Here is a 22,637-nt window from a genome sequence, read left to right on the forward strand (position 1 = left end):
GTACCCGCTCTCTTAACAGTCACCTCAAAGTACCCCGCTGCCCCCTTAACAGTAACATCCACAGTACCCTTTATTAGTGACCTCCACAGTACCCATCTCGTTAACAGTGATTTCCACAACACCCCCTTAACAATGGCCTCTACAGTAATCTGCCCCTTAACACTGACCTCCATAGTGGACCGTCCCCTTAACTGTGACCTCCAAAGCAGCCTGCCCATAGGGTAGCCAGAGGTTCAGTTTTAGGCCGGACAGTCCGGCTTTCAGACTCCCTGTCCTCTATCCGGCGCCGGGCCTGGACAGACACAGGGATGGCCTTTTGAACAGCTCACTCTAAGACAGCAGGACTGTACTGTCTGAGTGTAAGCTGCAGGGAGAAAGTCACCCTCACTCCCACCTCTGCAGCTGACAGAGGTTGATTTTTACCTTAATTTTTTCAATCCCTGTCGGTTGTGCGGCAGGGGCGTGACCTAACTGAATCAGGGAGTGGCTTAGCTGGACCTGGGAGCGGGGTTTTAAGTCCATCTTTTAAGGGTGGCCTAAATGGCCACCCTACCTTCCCCCTGAACTGTGACCTCCACAGCACTCCGCTCCCTTAACAGTCTCATCCACAGGACCCTGCCCCTTTAAGGCTTCTTTCACACGACCGTATGGCTTTTTCAGTGTTTTGCGGTCCGTTTTTCACGGATCCTTTGTTTTTTGTTTCCGTGGTGTGTCCGTTTATGTTCCATTTTTCCATTCCGTTTTTCCCTATGCCATATACAGTATACAGTAATTGCATATAAAAAAAATTGGGCTGGGCATAACATTTTCAATAGATGGTTCCACAAAAATGGAATGGATACGGAAGACATACGGATACATTTCTGTATGTGTTCCTATTTTTTTGCGGACTCATTGACTTAAATAGAGCCACGGAACGTGATTTGCGGGCAATAATAGGACATGTTCTATCTTTCAACTTTTTTGCGGATTCATTGAAATGAATGGCTCCGTATACGGAACGCAAAAAACTGCCCGTAAACTGAAAAAAAAAACGGTCGTGTGAAAGAGGCCTAAAGCTGACCTACAGCAGTGAAGAAAAATGGCTGGGTTGTTATGGAAACCTAGTGTAAAACTGTGTCTATGTGGAGACTAAGGGCCTGCGAGCTTCTATTGGCTGATAAGGGACATGTGACCGTGTGTATGGCAGTTGGGATATGAAGAAAAAGACCTGCAGGCTTCTATTGGCTAATGTAGGTCATGTGATGTGCCATATTTGAATTTTTGGGGAATATCTCAGGAACAGTGCATGCTAGAGAGCTGAGACCCGGCCATTATACACTCACCTAAAAAATTATTAGGAATACTAATACGGTGTTGGACCCCCTTTTGCCTACAGAACTGCCTTAATTCTACGTGGCATTGATTCAACAAGGTGCTGATAGCATTCTTTAGAAATGTTGGCCCATATTGATAGGATAGCATCTTGCAGTTGATGGAGATTTGAGGTATGCACATCCAGGGCACGAAGCTCCCGTTCCACCACATCCCAAAGATGCTCTATTGGGTTGAGATCTGGTGACTGTGGGGGCCATTTTAGTACAGTGAACTCATTGTCATGTTTAAGAAACCAATTTGAAATTATTCGAGCTTTGTGACATGGTGCATTATCCTGCTGGAAGTAGCCATCAGAGGATGGATACATGTTCTCATTCTGTTTACGCCAAATTCGGACTCTACCATTTGAATGTCTCAACAGAAATGGAGACTCGTCAGACCAGGCAACATTTTTCCAGTCTTCAACAGTCCAATTTTGGTGAGCTCGTGCAAATTGTAGCCTCTTTTTCCTATTTGTAGTGGAGATGAGTGGTACCCGGTGGGGTCTTCTGCTGTTGTAGCCCATCCGCCTCAAGGTTGTGCGTGTTGTGGCTTCACAAATGCTTTGCTGCATACCTCGGTTGTAACGAGTGGTTATTTTAGTCAACATTGCTCTTCTATCAGCTTGAATCAGACGGCCCATTCTCCTCTGACCTCTAGCATCCACAAGGCATTTTTGCCCACAGGACTGCCGCATACTGGATGTTTTTCCCTTTTCACACCATTCTTTGTAAACCCTAGAAATGGTTGTGCGTGAAAATCCCAGTAACTGAGCAGATTGTGAAATACTCAGACTGCCCCGTCTCGCACCAACAACCATACCACGCTCAAAATTGCTTAAATCACCTTTCTTTCCCATTTGGACATTCAGTTTGGAGTTCAGGAGATTGTCTTGACCAGGACCACATCCCTAAATGCATTGAAGCAACTGCCATGTGATTGGTTGACTAGATAATTGCATTAATGAGAAATAGAACAGGTGTTCCTAATAATTCTTTAGGTGAGTGTATATTATAACTAGAGATGAGCAAATTTCTCAAAATTTCAATTCGGTCAGTTCGCCGAATTTTCCAAAAAGATTCGATTCGATCTGAATTAATTTGTGGCGAATCGAGTTAAAAACAGCTATTTGCTGGCTGCAGAGAGCCTGTATAGTGGTGTAGAACACTGTGCCTTGCAGCAACACGCATAGTGAGTCTGCTGTGGTAGTGAAACAATACTGTGAGTCAGTATGACATGTAGATGACAGGCGTCACTCTTAGAATCACTGCACACTTCACTTGTTTGGGCAGTTACGGGGACAAACCTGAACAAATAACTCAACCTTACTGGTCGATATTAGCGTCAGGTATAAAGAACCGTGCAGAGGCCCAAGGTCCTACCATAGCATGAAAGACTTCTTTTACACTGTCGTAAGCTGATTCCACATACTGTAGATGTCTACAGAACCTGTTCTATTAAGCGCTTATACAAGTAGAGCCCCGCTGAGTGGAGAGGATGTTAGCAGTAAGTTAGTGTTGACGTCACTGATTATTTTGCCCTTCCTCTAATCCGTCAGACCAATAACCCCCCAAAAAATGGATTCTGTCTGTTGAGCATCCGCCTTCACTCGGGCAGCATTTGGTCAGCAATCCATCAGTATTGCAAATGCAAAAAAAAAAAACAGGAGTGGATCCAAAACAGAGATGACATGTGAATGGAATATTTGCATGTCTTCTGTGTTTTGTACCCACTCCTGCTTTTGGCTTCCAAATCATAAGCCAATTCTGATGGGACCATATAGGCCTTACAGCTGCTACACAGACAGCATCCATTGTGTGTCTCATTTTTCCTTCCTTCTGACAGATCAGAAGAAGGGTCAAATAAATGATGATGTCAACCAGGCCAAAAAGGCAGGTGGGTGGGGTGAGAAGTGGGGGGGGGGGGGGGTGAGAACAGCATAAGAAATCCACAGAGTTGCCCAATGACATAGTGTGGAGGTGGCATCAGCATCAGAAGACCACAGAGGGGCCCAATGACATAGTGTGGAGGTGGCAGCAGCAGCATGAGGAGGCCACAGAGTGGCAAGGTGACAGTGTAGAGGTAGCAGCAGCATCAGTAGACCACAGAGTGGCACAATGACAGAGTGTGGCGGTGGCAGCAGCAGCATGAGGAGGCCACAGAGTGGCAAGGTGACAGTGTTGAGGTAGCAGCAGCATCAGGAGACCACAGAGTGGCAAGGTGACATAGTGTGGAGGTGGTAGCAGCATCATGAGACCACAGTGGCAAGGTGACATAGTGTGGAGGTGGCAGCAGCAGCATGAGGAGGCCACAGAGTGGCAATGTGACATAGTGTTGAGGTAGCAGCAGCATCAGAAGACCACAGAGTGGCAAGGTGGCATAGTGTGGAGGTGGCAGCAGCATCAGGAGACTACAGAGTGGCAAGGTGACATAGTATGGAGGTGGCAGCAGCATCAGGAGACCACAGGGGGCAAGGTGACATAGTGTGGAGGTAGCAGCAGCATCAGGAGACCACAGAGTGGCACAATGACAGAGTGTGGAGGTGGCAGCAGCAGCATCAGGAGACCAGAGTGACCCGGTGAGTGGGGAGGTGGGTGGCAATAACAGTACCCGCTAATGATGGTGGGTGTAAGAAGGAGCACTTGGCATTAGATGTGTGGCATCAGGCGAGTGGCAGCATCAGAATAGTAGCTGAGTCAGGTAGCCAGAAGAAACCGATCTCTTTTGTCAAGGTTTGGTTGAGGCAGCATGGATGATCTAATCTGATCATCCATGGCATTGGCATTGGCAGGTGGAAATCCTGGTTGATCCACGCCTGATTCATTTTTACAAAGGTCAGCCTCTCCACATTTTGGGTGGACATGAGAGTTCTCATTGGGGTAACTATGGCCCTCGCCGCACTAAACACCTGCTATGATGCCACACTACTGGCCGGGCAGGACAGCTTTTCCAGGGCAAATTCGGACAGTTACGCTCACAAATCCAGTTTGGCTGCCCAGTAGTCCAGCGGATCTTCAATGACAGCTGGAAGGGTGCCACCAAGTATGCCACCACCTGCTGGTTCAGTTTCTGCTTTATGTCTAGCTGCTGGTGAGTAGTTTCTTCACTATGCGGGTGAAGAAAGCTGCTCATCAGTGACTCTAGACTCAGGGTGCTACTGATGGAGCTGGTATTGCTCCTGCCCGACCCCCCCCCCCCCAGCAGCTATGGCAGTGGAACGTGAGCACAGAAGACCTGTGAGAGGATGGATAATGGCGCAGTTTGTCCTCCCTCTCAGCGGGTGTAATAAAGGCCCCCATTTTCGACCGGTAGCGAGGGTCTAACATGTCGGAGAGCCAGCAGTCATCTCTCTCCCGAATGGTGACAATTCGGCTATCACTACGCAAACAAGCAAGCATGTATCGGGCCATTTGCGCAAGTGACTCAGAGGGACTCCCTGCCTCCATCTCCACTGCATACTGCCACGGTCTGTCTGGGTCATCTGCCTCATCTTTCTCATCTCCCTCTTGCTTCTCCAGCTGCTGCTCCTGCTCCTACTCTCCTGTGACCTGTGGAGAAAAAACACCCATTTCGCTACACATTGCTTGTGCTCCAATGTCCTCCTCCTCCTCCAATATTTAATATCCAAGTCATGCAATTGCAACCGCGCCCCTAAGTCAGGGGGGCCCGTAGGGCCCCCTCAATCCAGGAGAGCAGCCACAGTAAAGCCGAGTGGCGGTGCGATAGGGCCCCCCGCCCCCCCCTTCATTGGTGGCAGCGGCAGTTCCGATCGGAGTCCCAGCAGTGTAATGCTGGGGCTCCGATCGGTTACCATGGCAGCCAGGACGCTACTGAAGTCCTGGCTGCCATGGCCAGTTACTCTGCAGCAGCATACTTACATGCACTGTGGCCGCATTGGTATAAGCATAAGCAATGCTCCACACAGACCTGTGAGTTACAAGAAGAAGGAGTGTCATGGCCAGTTAGAAGGAGTGCCATGGCCAGTTACTCTGCAGCAGCATACTTACATGCGCTGTGGCCGCATTGCTATAAGCATAAGCAATGCTCCACACAGACCTGTGAGTTACAAGAAGAAGGAGCGCCAGGCGGCCACAGCGCATGTAAGTATGCTGCAGAGTAACTGGTCATGGCAGCCAGGACTTCGGTAGTGTCCTTGCTGCCATGGTAACCGATCGGAGCCCCAGCATTACACTGCTGGGACTCTGATCGGAACTTCCGCTGCCACTAATGATGAGGGGGAGGGCAAACTGCCCACCAATGATTTTAATACTGGGGAGTGGGGGAGGGCACACTGCCCACCAATGATTTTAATACTGGGGGGAGGGCGCACTGCCCACCAATGATTTTAATACCGGGGAGGTTGCACTCAGGGCTGATGGAGAGGCATTGGGGGCTGGAGGAGATGCACTGACTGGGGGCTGATTGAGAGGCACTGGGGGGCTGCTGGTGAGAGGCACTGGGAGCTGATTGAGAGGCACTGGGGCTGATGGAGAGGCACTGGGGGCTGGTGAGAGGCACTGGGGGCTGGTGAGAGGCACTGGGGGCTGCTATGAGTCTACTGGGGGCTGCTATAAGGATACTGGGGGCTGCTATAAGGATACTGGGGGCTGCTATGAAGCTACTGGGGGCTGCTATGAGACATGGGGCTCTTATCTGAGGTCTGATTTGGTGTCATTCATACTGGGGTCTGAGCTGAGGTGTGATCTGAGGTCTTATTGGGGTCTTATTAACATTGGGGATCTTATTGGGGCTGTTAGCTGAGGTCTGATTAACATTGGGGGGTTTTCCGGAGCAGCTTGGAGAAAAAAGGCCTCACAGTCTCCCACACTCCTTCTGCCCGGCCAAGCCAGCGAGCACCGCTGAGGCCAAGCCAGCCAGCACCCCTGAGGCTAAGCATGCCACTACCCCTGAGGCCAAGCCAGCCAGCACCCCTGAGGCCAAGCCAGCCAGCACCCCTGAGGCCAAGCCAGACAGCACCCCTGAGGCCAAGCCAGACAGCACCCCTGAGGCCAAGCCAGACAGCACCCCTGAGGCCAAGCCAGACAGCACCCCTGAGGCCAAGCCAGACAGCACCCCTGAGGCCAAGCCAGACAGCACCCCTGAGGCCAAGCCAGACAGCACCCCTGAGGCCAAGCCAGACAGCACCCCTGAGGCCAAGCCAGACAGCACCCCTGAGGCCAAGCCTGCCAGCACCCGAGGCCAAGCCTGCCAGCACCCGAGGCCAAGCCTGCCAGCACCCGAGGCCAAGCCTGCCAGCACCCCTGAGTCTAAGCCAGCCAGCACCCCTGAGTCTTCAGAACTGTAAGTAAATTATATATAAGGGGAGCTTATAATATGAAAGAGATGAATTATGTCAGAGCGGCTCTTCACCTACACGTGTATCAGCACTAGATATATACCCCTTACTCTCCCTAATACCCAAATTACACAAGATACATATCCCTACCTTCTGTCTAATACACATACACACCCCACGATATGTACTTTCACCTTCGTGTGTTACAGACCCCTGTACAATTTAACAATCTTCTTTAAGGGTCCATTCATACGTCCGCAACGTGTTTTGCGGATCCACAAAACACGACAGTGGCAATGTGCGTTCCGCATTTTGCGGACCGCACATTGCAGCACTTATAGAACATGCCTATACTTGTCCGCAATTGCGGACAAGAATAGGACATGTTCTATTTTTTTCGGGAACGGAATTGCATACCCGGAAGTGCGGGTCTGCAATTCCGTGTCCGGGCAGCGCATCGTGCTGCCCCATAGAAATGAATGGGTCCGCAAAATGTGGAACAAAATTGCGGAGGTGTGAATGGACCCTTATACACAGACATTTAGATTCATACATTTCCTACACTGGCACAAATGCGTTGCCAGTGACCAACTGTCTGTGCTCAATCCTACGCGTAACCGTCGCAAGTGCATGAGGAGCTGGGGATGTGGCAGCGAGGTCCGAGAGGTATGGGGGGGTGGGAGATCCAGGAGGTGGGGGCATAGTCATTTCTAGCTACACCCCTGCCCCCACTTCCATAGTGCCCCCAGTATGGCCTGTCTTAGGGTAGTTACACAACAACAAAAAAAGACACTGACCGTGAGTGTTCACTGCTTAAAAGCTACACCACACTGCAATGTGAACCTCTGTGTTTTCAGCTAAGGGTGCATTGATTAAAGCTAACAGCAGATGGCGGTAACAGTCTTCTACACTCTGCTGAGAAGGTCAGCCAAATACAGGAGGAGGGAGCAGACTTTGCTCTGTTCCCACAATGCTCCTTGGAGTGTGAAGGCAGCAGACATGTCTAAACGAAAGGTGCTGGAGCTGTTCTATGATGTGGTCTCCCCCTATTCCTGGCTGGGGTTTGAGGTGAGAGAGGATATATTTGGAGAATTAGAAGAGCAGCACGTGGTGTGTTCTGTATTGTTCTGTGCAGTCACTTCCTGGTGTTCGGACACTAGACTTAGATGAGTGGCCACACACTGATCAGCTGCAGGTCCTACAAGCAAAGTGCTCATCTGAGGTTTCCAATGACTGGTTTACCCATGTGAACAAACCCTAAGGCATTAAAGGGGTTGTGCAGGGGTTTTATATTGATGATCCATCCTCAGGATAGGTCATCAATATCTGATCGGCGCTGGTCCGACACTCTGTTCTTTTTTTTTTTTACAGATAATGTAGTAGATATCACCTGCAGTCCTATGTAACACCACAGATAAGGCTACTTTCACACCTGCGTTCGGGTGTCCGCTCGTGAGCTCCGTTTGAAGGGGCTCACAAGCGGCCCCGAACGGATCCGTCCAGCCCTAATGCATTCTGAGTGGACGCGGATCCGCTCAGAATGCATCAGTCTGCCAGCGTTCAGCCTCCGCTCCGCTCAGCGAGCGGACACCTGAACGCTGCTTGCAGCGTTCGGGTGTCCGCCTGGCCGTGCGGAGGCAAGCGGATCCGTCCAGACTTACAATGTAAGTCAATGGGGACGGATCCGTTTGAAGATGACACTATATGGCTCAATCTTCAAACCGATCCGTCCCCCATTGACTTTCAATGTAAAGTCTAAGTTATAATGCAGACGGATCCGTTCTGAACGGATGCAAACGTCTGCATTATAGGAGCGGATCCGTCTGATGAAACATCAGACGGACCCGCCCAGAACGCTAGTGTGAAAGTAGCCTAACACAGTGATAACTCTCTGAGTACAGATAATGTAGTAGATGGGTGTGAGGCCCCAGAATTTAGAACACACACAGTGTGACCTCAAGTCTGGGGCCGGCTGAGGCAGTGTGGGCCAAATTCTATATACCCCCTCCCCCCCTACTCTATCGTGAAACTGATATTTGGATGGACATTACATACATTGCTATGAAATATACAGGAGAATACAGCAGCACATGCCTCTTACATCCAGTGACGTCTCCTGTTATGTACACTTTTCTCAGCGTCTTCATTCGGAGATAGGACCATCATGACAGCGTCTCGTCTCTGCAAAGTTTTGCAGATTTTTTTTTAGATTCCTCACTTTACTATCAACCTCAGATAACAGACCTCCCCTCCCCTCGTAGTGCCCATAAGTATAATGCCCTCTGTAAAATTATAATATATAATGGCCCCCACTGTATTATTATTAACCGCCTCCGGACCGCCTAACGCAGGATCGCGTTCCGGAGGCGGCAGTCTCAGGCAGAGTCACGCATATACGCGTCATCTCGCGAGACGCGAGATTTCCTGTGAACGCGTGCACACAGGCGTGCACACACGCGTTCGCTGGCAGGCTGTAGATGCGATTTTTTTTTAACCCCTAACAGGTATATTAGACGCTGTTTTGATAACAGCGTCTAATATACCTGGTCCTCTGGTGGTCCCTTTTGCTTGGATCGACCACCAGAGGACACAGGCAGCTCTGTAATAAGTAGCACCAAGCACCACACTACACTACACCCCCCCCCTGTCACTTATTAACCCCTGATCACCCCATATAGACTCCCTGATCACCCCCCTGTCATTGATCACCCCCCTGTAAGGCTCCATTCAGATGTCCGTATGTGTTTTACGGATCCACGGATCGGATCCGCAAAACACATACGGACGTCTGAATGGAGCCTTACAGGGGGGTGATCAATGACAGGGGGGTGATCAATGACAGGGGGGTGATCAGGGAGTCTATATGGGGTGATCATTTCAGACGTCCGTATGTGTTTTACGGATCCACGGATCCATGGATCAGATCCGCAAAACACATACGGACGTCTGAATGGAGCCTGACAGGGGGGTGATCACCCCATATAGACTCCCTGATCACCCCCTGTCATTGATCACCCCCCTGTCAGGCTCCATTCAGACGTCCGTATGTGTTTTACGGATCCACGGATCGGATCCGCAAAACATATACGGACGTCTGAATGGAGCCTTACAAGGGGGTGATCACCCCATATAGACTCCCTGATCACCCCCTGTCATTGATCACCCCCCTGTAAGGCTCCATTCAGACGTCCGTATGTGTTTTACGGATCCATGGATCGGATCCGCAAAACACATACGGACGTCTGAATGGAGCCTTACAGGGGGGTGATCAATGACAGGGGGGTGATCACCCCATATAGACTCCCTGATCACCCCCCTGTAAGGCTCCATTCAGACGTCCGTATGTGTTTTACGGATCCACGGATCCATGGATCGGATCCGCAAAACACCTACGGACGTCTGAATGGAGCCTTACAGGGGGGTGATCACCCCATATAGACTCTCTGATCACCCCCCTGTCATTGATCACCCCCTTGTAAGGCTGGCTCCATTCAGAGGTCCGTATGTGTTTTGCGGATCCATGGATCGGATCCGCAAAACACATACGGATGTCTGAATGGAGCCTTTCAGGGGGGTGATCAATGACAGGGGGGTGATCACCCCATATAGACTCCCTGATCACCCCCCTGTCATTGATCACTCCCCTGTAAGGCTCCATTCAGACATTTTTTTGGCACAAGTTAGTGGAAATTGATTTTATTTATTTTTTTCTAACAAAGTCTCATATTCCACTAACTTGTGACAAAAAATAAAATCTCACATGAACTCACCATACCCCTCACGGAATCCAAATGCGTAAAATTTCTTAGACATTTATATTCCAGACTTCTTCTCACGCTTTAGGGCCCCTAAAATGCCAGGGCAGTATAAATACCCCACATGTGACCCCATTTTGGAAAGAAGACACCCCAAGGTATTCCGTGAGGGGCATGGAGAGTTCCTAGAATTTTTTATTTTTTGTCACAAGTTAGCGGAAAATGATGATTTTTATTTTTATTTTCTTACAAAGTCTCATATTCCACTAACTTGTGACAAAAAATAAAAACTTCCATGAACTCACTATGCCCATCACAAAATACCTTGGGGTGTCTTCTTTCCAAAATGGGGTCACTTGTGGGGTAGTTATACTGCCCTGGCATTTTAGGGGCCCTAATGTGTGAGAAGTAGTTTGAAATCAAAATGTGTAAAAAATGCCCTGTGAAATCCGAAAGGTGCTCTTTGGAATGTGGGCCCATTTGCCCACCTAGGCTGCAAAAAAGTGTCACACATCTGGTATCGCCGTACTCCAGGGCTCGACAAATCCCAGGCGCCAGGTCGCCATGGCGACCAGGAATTTAGTCCTGGCGCTTGGGTATTTGTCAGCCCGTTTTCAAAGGTGCCCGGGCGATGGGTGCGGAGCTGCCGTTCTGTCCGGAGGCAGCACTGTGTGAAACAGCTCCGTCACAGCACACAATAGCAGAGACGCTGGCAGCAGGGAGGGGAGGGGCTCGGGAGGAGTGTAATCTGATCCTAGAGTGGAAGCTGCTTCTGCCAGCCCCTCCCCTCCCCGCCCACCAACCAATCAGAGCTGAGGCAATGCAAGCACCAGCAGTTCTGAGTCTGAGTCACTGACACAAGTACAGGGAATCGAATGAGTCACAGGTTAAGAATCTAAAGATCCGACTCAGTTAGTGACTCGTTCGATTCTTTGAGTTAAAAGAACAGTCAGACTCTAGAACAGTTTACACTGAGGCTGTGGCTGATGCTTTCGCAGCAGTGATAAGATTAAGGGACAGGAGCAGAGATATGAGAGAAGTGACAGGACACAGTTTAGATTAGTTTGAATTAACCCTTTAGGATCAAATTGGCTTCTCAAGGAGATCTATATGTTAAAGGCATCCCCCCTTCTGTCTCATTCAGTAGCTATAGAACTAAGGGTACTTTCACACTTGCGGCAGGATGGATCTGGCAGGCTGTCCACCCTGTCGGATCCGTCCTTCCGCTGTTTCGCCGGACCGCAGCTCTGTCCCCATTGACTATAATGGGGGCAGAGCTCTGGCGCAGCACGGCAGTGCATGGTGAAAGGCCGCCGGACTAAAAGTACTGCATGTCCAACTTTAGTCCGGCGGCCTCTCACCGCGAACTGCCGTGCTGCGCCGGAGCTCCGCCCCCGTCCCCATTATAGTCAATAGGGGACGGAGCGGCGGTATATGTAACATGGTACAGCATTATTGGGGGGGCTCTATGGAGAAGTGGGGGGGCACTATGGGGGCACCTACTAGGGGCTTTATGATGCGGCTCCGCCTGGCTCCTAACTTTTTTAGCTGGCTCCTAGATTCCAAGGCAATTTGTCAAGCCCTGCCGTACTCAGAAGAAGTAGGGCAATGTGTTTTGGGGTGTCTGCTGGGTGAGAGAAATATCTCGGCAAAAGACAACTTTTCCCATTTTTTTATACAAAGTTGGCATTTGACCGAGATATTTATCTCACCCAGCATGGGTATATGTAAAGTGACACCCCAAAGCACATTGCCCAACTTCTCCTGAGTACGGCGATACCACATGTGTGACACTTTTTTGCAGCCTAGGTGGGCAAAGGGGCCCACATTCCAAAGAGCACCTTTAGGATTTCACAGGGCATTTTTTACACATTTTGATTTCAAACTACTTCCCACACATTAGGGCCCCTAAAATGCCAGGGCAGTATAACTACCCCACAAATTACCCCATTTTGGAAAGAAGACACCCCAAGGTATTTAGTGATGGGCATAGTGAGTTCATGGAAGTTTTTATTTTTTGTCACAAGTTAGTGAATTATGAGACTTTGTAAGGAAAAAATAAAAAATAAAAGAATCATCATTTTCCGCTAACTTGTGACAAAAAATAAAAAGTTCTATGAACTCACTATGCCCATCAGCGAATACCTTAGGGCAGGGGTGTCAAACTCAAATTCATCGGGGGCCGCATCAGCAGTTTGGTCACCCTCAAAGGGCCGGTTGTATCTGTAGGACTATGTGTCCACTCTTTATTATCATAAATTATTGTCACTGCATTCAATTATTACTGTTTTTTGTAATAATGTAAGTAATAACTAGCTCTGAAAGCAGAAACATAGTCAGAATAATGGCAAGTAGATATTCAAATGTACAATTATTGTACAATTTATTGAAAAAAAGATTTTTGGTAACAGACAGTAATTTTATTTATTTTTTTAAACATACAAATATTGCCAAACACTGTTTATTACACATATGGCAAACATAAGGCATTAACTTTTTTTTAAACTTTTCTGACTAGATGGCTGACATCATTTTCCTGAGGTCAGTCCATCGATGTGTGGCGTTAGGTCTTGTGCTGTAGCAATCCGCAAAACAGCATGGAGGTTATCATCAGTGATGCGTGATCTGAGCTTGGTCTTGTTCAGATTCATGACTGAAAACATCTGTTCACATAGATAGGTGCTCCCAAACATGGACAGAACACGTGCAGCTTGAAGTCGGAGCTGTGGCATCAAAGCAGGGGGGAGGAGACGGTAAAAGTCGCCGACTGTCGCATCCTGGAACTTCGCTTTCAGGCTGCTGTTGCACTGAAGTTCTATTAATTCCATTTGAAGGTGATGTGGTGCACTGTCAACATCGATGTTGAAGGGATTAGCAAAGCTGGTAAAGATTAAGTTTTGTTCTTTAAAGTCAGAAAAGCGTCGATTCACTTTGGTACCCAATCGAGCACATGAAAAAGTACCTGGGAATGAGGTTGAGATGCTCTGGCAGATAGGAAAGTGGGCAAGACTGTCTTTTTCAAGCTGTGACTTCCATAGGCACAGTTTCTCCTGGAAAGCTGTTATTGCCTCATACATTGAGGTTATGACTTGTTTGCGGCCCTGCAGCCTCAGATTCAGTTGGGCGAGATGCTCTGTTATGTCACACAACATGGCAAAATCGCACAGCCAGTTTGGATCTGACAGTTCTGACAAGGGCTTCCCTTTACTTTGCATAAAAAGAGTAATTTCTTCCAAAAGCTCAAAAAATCTCTTGAGAACGGTGCTCCTACTCAGCCACCTTACTTCTGTATGGTATGGCACATCTGTATGTTCCATGCCCACCTCCTTCAAAAATTGTTGGAACTGACGATGATTCAGACCCCATGCACGCAGAAAATTCACTGTTTTCGTGACTGTGGACATTATGTTATCCAGTTGCAGAACCTTGCCACACAGAGCTTCTTGGTGGATAATGCAGTGATAAGTTATCAGCGGCGTGTGGCAATTACTTTTTTTCATTTTCTCTTTTAACAGTCCAACCAAGCCATTTCTCTCTCCACACATTGCTGGAGCGCCATCAGTAGTAAGTCCCACCAACTTTTCCCAAGGTAATTTCATTTTATTTACGGATTCCTCCACTGCATTGAAGATGTCCCTCCCAGTTGTTGTCCCATACATGGCGACCACATCCAAGAGCTCCTCACTGACAGACAAGTCTTCCTTCACACCTCTTGCAAAAATAGCTAGATGAGCTGTATCAGTATTATCAGTGCTTTCATCAACAGCTAATGAAAATGCCAGATAACTGCATGTCTCTTCAGCCAACTTTGTTTTAAGATTACAGGCTAGGTCCCTGACTCGGTCTGTGATGGTGTTTCTTGACAAGCTGACATTGTTAAAAGCCTGTCTCTGCTCAGGGCACACCTGTTCACATACCTTCAGCATACACTGCTTTACAAATGCACCTTCTGAAAAGCACTTTGAAGCTCGTGCAATTTCTTCAGCCACAAGATAGCTGGCTTTCACTGCTGCATCATTTTTTGCTCTCATTTTTGCAAAAATATTCAGTTGAGAATGCAGGCTACCTTTTAATTCTTGGACCTTTTGTTGCTTTTCCTGGTGGCTAAGGTTAGCAAATTTGGCTCCATGTTTGGTCTCAAAGTGCTGGCGTAAATTGTATTCCTTCATCACTGCCACTGCCTCATAGCAAATAAGACATACCGGCTTGTCTCCATTAATCACAAACATGTATTCACTTTCCCATCTCTCCTGAAATTGCCTTCCCTCTGCATCAACTTTTCTTTTCTTGGACATTTTTGGGTTATTTGATTGTAGTTTATCGTCCCTATACCACTGTAAACTGACATGGAAGTGGTCAGTATTTCCAAAGTTTACCGCTCCACCTGCCATGGTATGTAACCATTGCAGTGCTGTGAAGGGCAGGTGCAGACCAACGCAGAGCCCACTCACATTTCAGTAGCAGATGATGCAAGTCAGAAAAGGAGGGTCACACATCGCTGATATTGTCCACAAGACACTTTATTGGAGACTGCTCAGACCAAATACCATGTTCTTCTGTCTGAGCAGTCTCCAATAAAGTCTTCTTGCGGATGATACCAGCAGTGTGCAACCTTCCTACTGGAATTATATTCTCAAATTAATTATAATCAGACTTTTAAGCAGAATAATAAGCAGACCCCCCTCCCCCCCCTCCCCCCATAGTATTTTTCGCCCTATAAGACGCACCTAGGTTTTTGGGGAGGAAAATGAGAAAAAAAAAATTGAACCAAAAGGTGTGCTTTTGGTGGGTTTGGAAGTTATGGGGGGGATCTGTGGATGACGGACACTATTATGGGGGGATCTGTGGATGACGGACACTGTTATGGGGGGATCTGTGGATGACGGACACTTATGGGGGGATCTGTGGATGACGGACACTGTTATGGGGGGATCTGTGGATGACGGACACTTATGGGGGGATCTGTGGATGACGGACACTGTTATGGGGTGATCTGTGGATGACGGACACTGTTATGGGGGGATCTGTGGATGACGGACACTTATGGGGGGATCTGTGGATGACGGACACTGTTATGGGGGGATCTGTGGATGACTGACACTTATGGGGGGATCTGTGGATGACGGACACTGTTATGGGGGGATCTGTGGATGACGGACACTTATGGGGGGATCTGTGGATGACGGACACTGTTATGGGGGGATCTGTGGATGACGGACACTGTTATGGGGGGATCTGTGGATGACGGACACTTATGGGGGTATCTGTGGATGACGGACACTTATGGGGGGATCTGTGGATGACGGACACTGTTATGGGGGGATCTGTGGGTGACGGACACTGTTATGGGGGGATCTGTGGATGACGGACACTTATGGGGGGATCTGTGGATGACGGACACTTATGGGGGGATCTGTGGATGACGGACACTATTATGGGGGGATCTGTGGATGACGGACACTGTTATGGGGGTGTCACGGCTGTATGTGAGCAACAAGAGCATACACAGTAAATAGAGCTACTGACCGGACCCAAACTAGGGAGGGTAAAGGGTGACCCCTGTCAGACCCTCAAAGCTCTCCCTATGCTGCTAAGCACATGCCCGGATCCAAATGGTGGAACGAGGCATGCCCGCGTACCTAAGACTGATGACCACTGTAACCCCTACAATAGTGGAAGGGGCACGGCCACCGGTGCCCTGCTCAGTATATGGACGGCCCCGGGGTCGCCTCGGATCCAGTCAGAAAACAAACAGAAACACTACAATGTCTGCACACTTAGCTGAAGGAGCTGCAGCCGCAGTGAAGACAGATCCAAAGACAGCTGGCAATATCCGGAGTACTTGCTGCAGCAGAACACAGGTCCAGTGAAATGATAGCACACAAGTGAAGATACTCAAGCAAGAGATACAACTCAAATGAGAAATATAATCCGCTCCCTACAAAGGAGGAGGGGTGATTTAAAGGCAGAGAAATCAAAACACAGGAGGAACAGCTGGGAGGAAGGAAACAGAAAGTAAAGACCTCATCACAGGGGCGGAGAAACAGAGCAATGAGAACTCCTCCAAGCTCTAGTAGTGACATCATCACAGGGGTGGAGAAACAGAGCTGTGAGAACGTCTCAAAGCTCTGGTAGTGACAGTACCCCCCCCTCTACGGGTGGACTCCGGACACCCAGGACCCACCTTCTCAGGATGAGCCCTATGAAATTAGGGTTGTTGCGGGTATCGAAATTTCGATACCCAATCGATACTTTTGTCCCGGTATCGATACGATACCGGGATTTCCGTTTTTTCGATACTGGGCTGCGCTTCTGCGCAGTCTAGTATCTCTGAACATGAGCGCGCTGCTATCGGCGCGCTCATGTTCTCTCTCAGCAGCACGGGGAGAAGGAAGCTGTCCTCCCTCCCCCTGTGCTGCTGCCGCTGCCACCAATGAGAAGAGAGGGGCGGCAATGAGAAGAGAGGGGGTGGAGGAGGGGCGGCAATGAGAAGAGAGGGGCGGAGGAGGGGCGGGCGCACTGCGCCCCCAATGATAGGATTACTATCGGAGCGATGGGAGGAGACATCAGCTTCACTAGTGGGCGTTCCTTTTCCCTGCGCTGCGATTGGACAGCGCTACAGCCAGGGAGAAGGAACGCCCACTAGTGAAGCTGATGTCTCCTCCCATCGCTCCGATAGTAATCAGCAGCATGTGGAGCAGGAGAGGAGACAGTAATGGGGCACTGCGGGCGAACGGAGCGGCGCCCAGGACTAAATGGTGAGTGCTGAGACATCGCTGGGCGCCGCTCTGTGTGGCCTAATAGTGAAAGTCTGGACTCATATACAGTAGTCAGTCTTTAACACATACAGGAGGCGGGTGCCGGCAGCAGAATCGCATTGCCGGCACCCTGCCCCTGACAGGGAGCTGCGATCAGCGGCAGTTAACTGCCGCTGATCTGCTAGTACCCGCCTCCTGTATAAAGGGGTAAAATCATTGGTGGTGCAGTGTGCCCCCCCCCCCCTCAATCCCCCCATCCCATTAAAATCATTGGTGGCACAGTGCGCCGGCCCCTCTCAACCCTCCAGTATTAAAATCATTGGTGGCAGTGGCCACAGGGACCTCTCCACTCCCCCTCATTGGTGGTGCAGTGGCAGCTTCTGATCGGAGCCCCAGCTGTGTAAGCCTGGGGCTCCGATCGGTTACCATGGCAGCCAGGAAGCCCTGGTTGCCATGGTAACATCCCTGATGCTGTGTGCACAAAGCACAGAGCAGCAGGGACAGTGTGGAGTCCTATTCACCCTGATAGAGATCTATCAGGGTGAATAGGAAAAGGGATGAAAGATCCCAGGTTCTAGCCCCTAAGGGGGGAAATAGTTATTAAATAAAAAGTGAAAAAAAAAAAAACACTAAAATATGAAGTATAAATCACCCCCCTTTTCCCAATTTCACATATAAAATATATAAATAAACATATTACATCGCCACGTCAGAAAAGTCCAAACTATTAAAATATAAAAAAAAAATCTAGGTGGTGAATGCCGGAACAGAAAAAATAAAATAAAAACTGCGCGATTCGCCATTTTTAAAAATGAGGAATGCACGTGGCTTTTTTTGTTTATTTTTTTCGCGTGGTATCGAATGGTATCGAGTATCGCAATACTTTTTCATGGTATCGAAACCGAATCAAAAATTTGGTATCGCAACAACTCTATATGAAATGCCCTGATGAGGCGAGTGGCTTTAATGTCCGACACCGGAACCCACATCCTCTCCTCAGGACCATAACCCTTCCAATGAACGAGGTACTGAAGAGAACCGCGGACAATGCGAGAGTCCACAATTCTGGAAACCTCAAACTCCAGATTGCCATCAACCAAAATCGGAGGAGGAGGCAAAGAGGACGGTACCGTGGGCTGGACATATGGTTTTAAGAGAGATCTGTGAAATACATTATGTATCTTCCAAACCCGTGGAAGATCAAGACAGAAGGCAACAGGATTGATGACTGACAAGATTTTATAAGGCCCAATAAACTTGGGACCCAATTTCCAGGAGGGAACCTTCAGTTTAATATTTCTTGTAGACAACCACACCAGATCACCCACATTCAGGTCCGGACCAGGCACACGTCTCTTATCGGCCACACGCTTATACTTCTCACTCATCTTTCTAAGATTACTCTGAATCTTTTGCCAAATGGTAGACAAAGACAAGGAAAATCTCTCCTCCTCAGGTAAACCAGAAGGAGCCCCTCCCGAGAATGTCCCAAACTGCGGATGGAACCCATATGCACCAAAGAATGGTGACTTATCAGAAGATTCCTGACGACGGTTGTTCAGAGCAAACTCAGCAAGAGGGAGAAATGAACACCAATCCTCCTGGTTCTCTGCCACAAAACAGCGCAAATATGTCTCCAGATTCTGATTGAGGCGCTCAGTCTGACCATTCGACTGCGGGTGAAAAGCAGAAGAGAAGGACAGCCGAACCCCCAGGCGAGAACAGAAAGCCTTCCAGAATCTGGACACAAACTGCGTGCCTCTATCGGAAACAATATCAGAGGGAATGCCATGCAATTTAACAATATGGTCGACAAAAGCTTGCGCCAACGTTTTAGCATTGGGTAAACCAGGGAAAGGTACGAAATAGCCATCTTGCTAAAACGGTCCACCACCACCAGGATCACAGACTTCCCTGAGGAACGAGGAAGATCCGTGATAAAGCCCGTCCTTGGACACACCTGTCCATGGAAAGGTATGGGTAACTGGAGAAGGGAACCTGAAGGCCGTGAACGAGGGACCTTAGCGCGAGCGCACCTCTCACAAGCAGCCACAAAACCCTCCACCGACTTACGAAGAGCCGGCCACCAAAATCTCTGAGCAATGAGATCTACTGTGGCTCTACTCCCGGGGTGACCAGCAAGAACAGTATCATGATGCTCCTTGAAGAGTTTGTGACATAGCTCAGGAGGCACAAACAACTTCCCAGAAGGACAACGGGCAGGTGCCTCAGTCTGGGCAGCCTGGACCTCGGCCTCCAAATCAGAATATAGAGCAGAAACAACTACCCCCATCCGCCAAAATGGGACCCGGGTCCTCGGAGTTTCCTCCTCCCGGAAAACAGCGAGAGAGAGCATCAGCCTTCACATTTTTGATCCCAGGGCGGAATGTAACGACAAAATTGAATCTGGAGAAGAACAGAGACCATCTGGCCTGTCTCGGATTCATACGCCTGGCCGACTCCAAGTATGCCAGATTCTTATGGTCGGTAAAAACGGTGATAGGGTGCCTGGCCCCCTCCAACTAATGGCGCCATTCCTCGAAAGCCAACTTGATGGCCAACAACTCCCTATCTCCCACATCATACTTTTTCTCTGCCGGGGAGAGTTTTTTTAGAGAAAAAGGCAGAGGGTCGCCATTTGGCAGGAGAAGGGCCCTGGGACAAAACCGCACCCACACCCACCTCGGAAGCATCCACCTCAACAATAAAAGGTAAGGAAACATCGGGGTGCACCAAGACAGGAGCAGACGCAAAACTCTCTTTATTCTTATAAAAAACTGCAAGCGCCTCCTCCGACCAAGAGCAAAAATCCGCCCCCTTTTTTGTCATGTCAGTGAGGGGTTTGACAACAGAGGAATAATTCAAAATGAACTTTCTGTAATAGTTCGCAAAACCCAGAAAGCGCATCAATGCCTTCTGATTCTCAGGAAGCTCCCACTCAAGTACAGCACGGACCTTCTCCGGATCCATGCGAAAACCAGAAGCAGAGAGGAGAAAACCCAGAAATTGAATCTCAGATACCATAAAAAGACATTTCTCCAGCTTGGCGTACAATTTATTTTCCCGCAGAATCCGCAGAACCTGAAAAAGATGATCCTGATGGGTCTGAACATCAGGGGAAAAAATCAAAATATCATCAAGATACACCAATACAAATTTCCCAATTAAATGGTAGAAAATACTGTTCACAAATTGCTGAAAGACGGCCGGAGCATTCATCAGGCCGAAAGGCATAACGAGATTCTCGAAATGCTCGTTAGGGGTATTAAAGGCAGTTTTCCATTCATCCCCCTCTCTGACCCTGACCAGGTTGTACGCACCTCTCAAATCCAATTTGGAAAAAACCTTGGCCCCAACAATTTTGTTGAAGAGGTCCGGGATCAGAGGAAGGGGATAGGGATCGCGAATCGTGATACGGTTCAGCTCCCTAAAATCTAGGCAAGGTCTCAGAGAGCCATCTTTTTTTTTTAACAAAAAAAAAAACAGCGGCAACAGGTGATTTTGAGGGACGAATATGCCCCTTATCGAGACTCTCGGAGATATAGGTTCGCATTGCGATTCTTTCCGGTTGTGAGAGATTGTAGAGGCGTGCTTTTGGCAGCTTGGCGCCGGGAATGAGGTTAATGGGACAGTCAAACTCCCTGTGAGGAGGTAGCTCCTGAACACCGCTCTCGGAAAACACGTCCGAGAAATCAGAGAGAAATGATGGCACAGTTTTAGTAGACACCTCTGCAAAAGTCGCTGTGAGACAATTCTCTCTACAAAAGTCACTCCACTCATTTATTTGCCTTCCTTGCCAATCAATAGTGGGGTTATGTCTAGTGAGCCAGGGTAACCCCAAAACTAGAGGAGAAGGCAATCCGTTAAGGACAAAACAAGATATATCCTCCACATGATTGTCACCTACAGCTAACCGGATATTGTGAACAATGCCCTTCAGAGATCTCTGTGAGAGTGGAGCAGAGTCAATAGCAAAAACAGGTATATCCTTTTCTAATGTGCAAACCTGAAAACCATGCATGGCTACAAATTGAGTGTCAATAAGATTGACGGCCGCTCCACTATCGACAAAAATCTCACAAGAAATGACTTTGCTCTCTAGCGCCACCCTGGCAGACAGGAGAAAACGGGAACTGCAGGTCAGAGGAAAAGCATCAATTCCTACATCAACTTTGCCCAAAGTAGCAGATGAAGCAGAGTTTGATGATTTACCTTTTGAGGTTTTTCTCTTATTATCGCTCTTAGTACAGTTCAAGAATCTCCTAGACGGACAAACATTTGCCAAATGACCTATGCCCCCACAACAAAAACACACCATACTCTGAGGACTAAATCCTCTTTTATCAGGGGCAAGTCGACCTAGCTGCATGGGCTCCTCCTCAGAGGGGACCGAGACAGGATGAGGCCCCTGCACACTGAATGAGTCCGCACCACTGCCCCTAGACTGACAATGGCTGGACAGAGAGGTCTCGTCTCTTTCTCTTAGACGCCTGTCAAGGCGTACCGCCAATGACATGGCAGACTCTAAGGACGTTGGTCTCTCATGGAAAGCAAACGCATCTTTCAATCTCTCTGAGAGACCATGACAGAACTGACTCCGGAGTGCAGCATCATTCCAACCTGAATCAGCTGCCCATCTCCGAAATTCAGAACAGTAAAGCTCCGCAGACAGTTTGTTCTGGCATAAAAAACGTAAGTTAGATTCGGCCAGAGCAACACGATCCGGGTCATCATATATCTGCCCCAGGGCCACAAAAAATCTTTCCACGGATCGAAGGGAGGGATCCCCCGATGGCAGCGAAAAAGCCCAAGTCTGAGCATTACCCCTGAGCAGGGAGATGACAATCCTCACCCTCTGCTCCTCATTACCAGAGGAATGAGGACACAAGCAAAAATGGAGTTTGCATGCCTCTCTGAAGCGAACAAAATTCTCACTGCCCCCGGAGAACGTTTCCGGAAGTGAGACCTTTGGATCGCAACAGACTCCATGGGCCGGAGCAGAGCCCAATGCTTGAAGCTGAGTCATAGATTGACGGAGATCCGCTACCTCCAAAGAAAGACCCTGCATGCGGTCAACCAGGCCAGAAAGCGGATCCATGTCAAAAAGGACGGTTTTGGCGGATTATAATGTCACGGCTGTATGTGAGCAACAAGAGCATACACAGTAAATAGAGCTACTGACCGGACCCAAACTAGGGAGGATAAAGGGTGACCCCTGTCAGACCCTCAAAGCTCTCCCTATGCTGCTAAGCACATGCCCAGATCCAAATGGTGGAACGAGGCATGCCCGCGTACCTAAGACTGATGACCACTGTAACCCCTACAATAGTGGAAGGGGCACGGCCACCGGTGCCCTGCTCAGTATATGGACGGCCCCGGGGTCGCCTCGGATCCAGTCAGAAAACAAACAGAAACACTACAATGTCTGCACACTTAGCTGAAGGAGCTGCAGCCGCAGTGAAGACAGATCCA

The 22,637-nt window shown here is 48.8% G+C and overlaps 1 protein-coding gene across 1 annotated transcript in view; it reads left to right on the plus strand.

Moving 5' to 3' along the window:
- The first annotated feature begins 7,575 nt into the window (after positions 1 to 7,575).
- The window catches only part of LOC121005863 (glutathione S-transferase kappa 1-like), a 35,211-nt gene continuing 20,149 nt past the window's right edge, over positions 7,576 to 22,637 (plus strand). The window contains exon 1 of the mRNA XM_040438659.1: positions 7,576 to 7,720. Coding sequence (XP_040294593.1) covers positions 7,652 to 7,720 — 69 coding nt within the window. The 5' untranslated portion in view covers positions 7,576 to 7,651. The remainder of the gene's footprint in view (positions 7,721 to 22,637) is intronic.

Source organism: Bufo bufo, chromosome 6 (genome assembly GCF_905171765.1).
Source record: "Bufo bufo chromosome 6, aBufBuf1.1, whole genome shotgun sequence".
Taxonomy (NCBI): domain Eukaryota; kingdom Metazoa; phylum Chordata; class Amphibia; order Anura; family Bufonidae; genus Bufo; species Bufo bufo.